This window comes from Limulus polyphemus, unplaced genomic scaffold, assembly GCF_000517525.1.
Source record: "Limulus polyphemus unplaced genomic scaffold, Limulus_polyphemus-2.1.2 Scaffold2298, whole genome shotgun sequence".
NCBI lineage: Eukaryota > Metazoa > Arthropoda > Merostomata > Xiphosura > Limulidae > Limulus > Limulus polyphemus.
In genome coordinates, this window is record NW_013667908.1 from 166,045 (window position 1) to 173,456 (window position 7,412).

General features: G+C 31.0%; 1 protein-coding gene across 1 annotated transcript in view; it reads left to right on the forward strand.

Annotated features, from left to right (window-relative positions):
- Nucleotides 1-7,412, forward strand: part of LOC106466550 — a 27,153-nt gene that overhangs the window by 2,752 nt on the left and 16,989 nt on the right. Inside the window, exon 2 of the mRNA XM_013926842.2 lies at nt 4,804-5,031. Within this exon, the coding sequence (XP_013782296.1) occupies nt 4,804-5,031 (228 nt within the window). The remainder of the gene's footprint in view (nt 1-4,803; nt 5,032-7,412) is intronic.

The window sequence follows — 7,412 nt, forward strand, 5'->3', positions numbered from 1 at the left end:
TAAGAATCTGTATAAAAAAACACTTACCTGCTGGCAAATGATTCATCAGAGATCTAGTAGACCTAGTCTGCTAGTAAAGTTGCATTGTAAACACGCGTACTTGTAAGTTGTAGCGTTATTATTAGGCCTATACATACGATTGTTAACAACCGGTTCGTGGAGGTCAGTAAATTCTAAGAACAGGTTCGCACGAACCGGTGCGAACTGGCTGAATCCCACCACTGAGAATAGAGGTTCCCAAACTTTTTTCACTGACGACACCCTAACCCATTTACCTTGATATATGAAACTCCCTGCTATCAGATGCAACATTTTTTGTAGAGTTTTATTCTTTGTTTCATGAAACTCTTATGGCATAGCAGCTCATAGAATGGTCTAAGTTGTTATTTTTTCAAATAAAAACTTTTAGTTCATAGCTCTGTCATCTCTTGACCGATTTGAGATCTAATTGCAGTTTTGTATTCAGGAGATCAAACCATTTTGATATATTAGACCATGCCCAAGTTCTCATAGATTAATTTACTTTAATCCTGCCTAAAATAATTTCAATTTGAGGGTAGGCTTGTAGATATCCTGATGAGTAGTAAAATTGAATTGCGTATACGCGTGCCCCACACTTCATATTGCTGGTGCATAAAAATATATCTAATCAAAAGGAAAAAAGGTCTCATAGATTAATTTACTCTAATACTGCCTAAAAGAATTTCAAGTGTCCTGGCTATTGAGGATTCCCTCTGGTTTTCTTATCAACTTATATATAGTTTCCCAGCGTGGCTACAACAATGATTAATATTGTTATGACCAGTATACATAACCTTACTTTGAAAGGCATCCACAAGCCTAGCTAATCAAATTGTCCATATTTCTGTACGACACTATAGCATCTGCAATACAGTTTTAAATAGTCATTAATGTAAACATGATGGAATAACCAGCTTACTTATTAGTGAATATGAGAAATAGCAAAATATGTAACACATAGAACTCTGAGGTACACCATTTGTGTGACTTCACTCAGTTTTCATCATAGTATAGTTTTATGTTCTAGAATCCAACTAACTTTCATTTCTTGGTGTAAAAACAAAAATCTTTCTGAGAAGTCTTATGTAGCATCTTATCAAGAGGTTTCTGAAAGTCCAAGTGCACCAAATCCACTTCATTACTACATCTAGATTAAATGTAACATTATAAAAAAGAAGAATTATAAGATATAACCTTCTCTTTTTGAATTCATGTTGACTAGATTATCTGTAATAGTGTGGAGCTTGTCTAAATGCTTTTTAACTTGTTTTTAAGTAGTAGCCTGTGGTAATTTTCCAGCTACTGTAGTTAGACTAATAGGCCAGTAATTTTGAATTTTCTGGCACCTCAGACTATTAATGGATTCATTAAAAGTTAAGTAAAAATTCAATTACACCAAATAATTTTCTGGAGGAAGATGTATTTGTGAACCCACCACACACATATTCCCTAATAAAAACAGATGAGGAAAAAACATTTAATTGTTCAGTCATCTTATAATCATCAACCAAAACCCTCTCATCTTTGTTTTTAAGGCACATTAAAAAAAATATTTTCTGTTGGTGTTAACATTTTTCATCAACTGTTTATGTTCCCATTTCAGTTTGTTAAGATCCTTTTTATCCACTTTTTTAAAGCTACCATCTCAGTGTCTTTCTTTAGCTATTCTAGAAAGTTTATATGCCCCAAAGCTACCATCTCAGTTTCTTTCTTTAGCTATTCTAGAAAACGTATATTCCCCAAAGCTACCATCTCAGGTTCTTTCTTTAGCTATTCTAGAACGTTTATATGCCCCAAAGCTACCATCTCAGTTTCTTTCTTTAGCTATTCTAGAACGTTTATATGCCCCAAAGCTACCATCTCAGTTTCTTTCTTTAGCTATTCTAGAACGTTTATATGCCCCAAAGCTACCATCTCAGTTTCTTTCTTTAGCTATTCTAGAAAGTTTATGTGCCCCAAAGCTACCATCTCAGGTTCTTTCTTTCTTTGTTCCTGACACCATTAAGTTGCTGATATCTTCTTTCCTGACTTTATCTTTGAAGTTCTGTGTATCTTGTCCCTTCTCCAAAATTTCAAACCTTTTCTTAAAAAAAAAGTAAACTCTTTTTTCATTATCACTGCTTGGCACACCTTGTAACAAAAGTAAAGCTATTTCCCTTATAATCTAGCATAACATAATATTATAAAGTTTGAGGGCCTGTGATCTATTGTGTATGTCCCATTCATTTGAACAGTTATTTGCCAGTATCTGACTTTTATTTCCATATAATGTAAGGCTATAACAAAAGAAAAACAAAGTAAGAGAAAGTTGTTTAGCTTAACAAGGTCACTCTTCACACATGAAAAACGTAAAAGAAATTAATCAAAGTTAAATATAGCTCTTCAAAATGATTTATATATATATATATATATATATATATATATATGAAATAAAATGTTAAAGGTTTGTAAAGAACCGTAACTGTAGTACATATCACACCATCAAGCAAATCATTCTGCACATTTGTAACTAACCAGTAAATAATTTTGCATCTTGACTTCCTGAACTTAACTCTTTAAGCCCATAATTATTTGTTCATTTTGCCAGAAATTATTTTCATGATGTCCTAATAATTATTGTCATACTTTATAAAATTTCTGGTCTATTTATGAAAGGTGGATAATACAAGAAGGTAGGAATGTGTTATATTTACATATCGCATCTGCTCAGTTCCTAACAATTTTAACTACCTGTATCAAGCCTGTTCTATTTCAATAACATTCAGGAGCAGTGTTTCCCAAACTGTGGTACATGTCTTCCCTGAGGGTATAAATAAGACTGGTAGGTGGTACACAAAAATAATTTAGAAAAATTGGAAAAACACTAATGATGGCAAAGACCATGGTACATGGCATGAACATTTTCTGAAGTCTGAAAAGCAGGGTTCTTGATGTGAAAAAAGTTTGGGAACCACTATTCTAGAAAAATGTCCAAAATTCTAAATGACTCCATAGTTCAAATGACTTAAACTAAGTATAATTCTAGTAGCCTTTTCTATACCGTTTCCAACATGTTAGTAACTTTCATGTAGTAGGCGAACTTGTAAGAGAACCAAATTTGCATGTAAAACTCTCATGTAAGATTACAATAATTTTGAACACTCTGAACTGATGACTTTTATTTGCTCTTTCACCACAACAGAAGATTTTAGGGTTTGATGAATAACCTAATTTAAATCTCTCTGCCTTTATTCACAACATCAAGGCTCCTTGCACATAAGAAGCAAGTCTTTAACAGATTTTATGATTCCTATTCTGTCTCATGTTTTCATTTGCCCCCTCTCAGTTGAGTTCTTAAGATCTGAGGAAAAGCAAATTTTATCAGGTAAATATGATATTTTGTTAAGTAGTCAACACCTTATGGCCCTGTGTTCACTTTCTGTTCTTTTCCTGAAAGTAAGAGTCCTAGCAAGTTGGTAAGAAAAGATCTAAGCTGCTAGGATAGCTTAGACCTTTTGTTACCAGCTTGATACTTGTTTGTCAAACTTATATAAATGACTTGATATTGTTTTTTTTCTTCACAGCCTCAGATCTTGAAGAAGTGATATTAAAATATTGAAGAAACTTAGGAGAGAAATAATGGAACATTTAACTGCTATTTTTGTGAAATTTCTTAATAAAAGAGAAACTGCTGATGTAGAAGGTATATAGAAGGTATATAGGGAGTATTGAAGAAACAATAGGCCTATTAGTCTGATTTTTTTTCCTAGTCTTTTGTTAGAAGTTATTTGAAAGTAGGTGTTTCATTAATCATATTAGAAAAAGGTTTTCTTATTTTACCAGTTTATTGGACTTAGCTGATTAAAGTCTTCATCTTTTAGGATGAGGATATTCTTGCTGATGTTGTTTACCTGAACCTTCAGAAACTACTTTTCATGGGATTGATTAATAAGTTGGATGCTTATGGGATTGGCAGAAAAGTCAAGAAATGGATTTGTAATTGGTTTAATAGTTGACAGGATAATAAGTGGAATTCTTGTAACTGAGAAAGTATCATTAGGTGGTCTCTAAGAGTTATGATTTTGGACATTTGTTAATTATTTCTATTAATAATGTGGATGCTACTAGTATTTCTAAATTTGATGATGAAACTAAAAATTAATGCTTTGAAGAGCCAATTCTGTTTATAATGCTTCTCTTATCTTAAAAGATCTTGCATGAGACTGGCGAGTTATCACTTGGAGTACAACTTACTGCATGCAGTCTTTGTTCCTCTACTTGTACTAAACGAAAAATATCACTAACTGAAAAGAGTATAGAGATATGTTACTAAAATGATACCTAGTTTTAAGTCCTTTAGGCTTGTTTTTTGAAGATAATCAAATGATATAATCTAACTAAGATTGTCATTCTTTTTATATTAATCTAAATGTAACTGGAAATGGATCATACATTTCTATGTGGTCATGCAAGATTGAAATTATAAAATTAATTATAATAATAAGGATTATTTTATAAATAAAGTCTAAGTACATGTAAAATGTTATATTAGTATCTAAAAGTAAAAAGCATGGTTACAATGTGTCTGTTCTTTAAAGAAACCTTTAGTATACGTGTATAGTTAAACAAGCTCAAGCTGTTACCTGGTAATTGAAGTGATAGATTGTTCATATATTTTATGACTGTTTATATAAAAAATATTCTTCTTAAGATCATGTTAAACCCATACATATATGCACAATTTTTGTTTCTAGATGTCTGTTAGTTCTTTTATGTAAAGCATCAAACTATGCTATTATTTAGATGATGCAGTAAGAAGCAAAAATGAAGAAAATAGTGAAAAAATTGGAATATTTGATGATGAAGAATTGCAAAATGTTTCAAAGTTGAATCTTGGGGCTGGTAGAGGAATGATCTTTCCAAGCATGAATGAATTGAACACTACAAACTTGACTTTCTCTAAAGGGTATTTATATGGAGAGCCTCTGAAGAAACGTGATGAGTCAGTATTTGGAGATTTGTACTTTGTTGGTAAGTAAACACATATTGTTGCTTTTTCTGAACTTGTTCTCCAGAGGATGCATTAGTTCACTTTTCATGCATTGGTAAAACTCACATGTACAAGTACTTACATAAAAAAGGAAACTACACCTACAGAATAGAGAAAACATATTGCTGAATATTTTAAAGTTGTCTGAAGATTAATTGCTTCAAATGGTTAATTAAAAGAAATATGTCCCCTTGTGGGACAATGGTAAGTCTAGAGATTCACAATGCTAAACTCAGGTGTTTGATTCCCCTGAGTGGATACAGCAGATAGCCTGATTTGGCTTTGCTATAAGACCAACATACAAAATAAACTTAATGGCTGTTGAAGTAATATTTTAAACCGGTTTACTTCACTTCTGCATGTGTGAATAGTGTGCAGTCTTTTAATATCAACTTTTATGATATGAATACTTTTTATTATTTAATTTTAAAATTTTATTGTAGCTTTTGTTACCTTTTTTATCACAATATGGTCAGTATATGGTATGATAAATTCAGTAAGCTATTTTTTAGTCTCAGTCTTTCTGTGGAAAAATTTGTGATTGATCAAATATATTGATCTGATCAATCTTGTGTTTGTACATGTATGTTTAAGTAAAAAATAATATTTTAATAATTGATACCATTTATTGTTTTAGTTATTGAAATAATTTATGTAAAAAAGGCTAATCTTTTTTCTGTGGTTGTAACACAAAACAAACAGTAATCATTTACTTGATGTTTTGTAAATGTAAACACATTGGAATTATCATGCAATCATGATAACAAAAGAAATAGTACTTAGTTATTACAAAAATATGAAAGGAACTTACAGTTTGTGTTAATGTTCTGAGAAAAAAAGATATTTTTCAAAAGAGTCATTAAGTTAAAAAACATTAGAAATACCTTATAATTTTTTGTGTAATAACTCCAAAATATAATTGAATAACCCTATTTTCAATGGAGTTAAGTTCAGAATGAAACATTAGAACAACTAAAAACATGTACAAAATAAAAAAATATGCAAAACTTTAACAGCACCACCACAGAAAAGCAACAGATATTGTGTTTTTGTGAAGTTAAAAGATATACTACATACTGATTTTATCATGTTTTGGTGTGACAGAATTGGAACCTTTATTTTTTGCTCTTTTAATACAAAAGAAAAAACTGAAAATTTTTGCAATGAACCAGTTAAACTCCCACATGTGGATTCGTAGTTTGTAATTGTTAGTTTGTATTTATTGCTGTTGATATAAGTTTGTCAAATTATATACATTTCTCTGATCTGGTTATATTTGCCAAATTTATGCAATCAGTGATATGTATCTGGTAATTGTTGAGGTACTGATAAGTAAAGAGCTCTGCTGATGTGTAATTTGCTAACTGTGTACAGGAAACTGAACAGTATGCTGTACACATGTACACCTCCTGAGTAAATATGAGTGTATATACCATGGACGTTTTAATGCAGTAGTTTGTATAAAGATTGTGCAGTACTTTCATCTACACTAAAGTATAATTTGGGGAAATATTGTTTATTGCACTCTAAAGATTTAAGATATCAGAGAGGGTTAATATTTAAATAAACAATGTACATTGAGCTTTTTTTATGAACTTTTCAAATTTCTTGACATTGTTTTACTAACTCTGCACTGTGTGTGAGTGTGTGTGTTTATAAATATATATATATATAGTGTAGAGCTGTATAATGTATTTAGTAAAACAAAACAAACCTTAACCAAAATGCTGCACTACAAAACAAAGTCATCAGGGCACAGCCTATAAGTTATTAGACTTATTTTTCTTAAAACATAGAACAGTAAGTAAAGAAGTAAAGCAAACAATTATCTCTTGTAGTTACGACCTTTGTACTTGGTTGCTGCTTGATGTAGGCTGCATATAGAGGATATGAAACGAAGTAATATTTTTTAGGTTTTATATATGCAATTAAATAACCAAAATATCATATATTACTATTTCGATACCATAGAATTCCACTATAACTTATCAAGCTTAGTGACTAAGATGTATATTAGTCTAAAAAAATATGAAATTTAGAGTAAACTAAAGACACAATCTACCTCCTTGAAATCTTGGTTTGAAAGAAAGAAATGGCATCTTAACACATGAAAATGGTTGATAAAGCGACTAGGGGACATTCTGAGCTTTTGAATGGCTATTCACTAGGCATATATTGAAATAAGTGTATATAAGGGACCGTTTCCAAAAATGGAAAGAGGAGACCGGGAGCCATTGTGTTTGATTCATTACATGAGTGATATATAAGCAAAGAGATAGGAGGTTCTTATTTTATATTCTAGCTGGTCAGTATTGGTAATTTGAGTCCCTAATGCATATAAAACTGTAGACATAGTATTTTG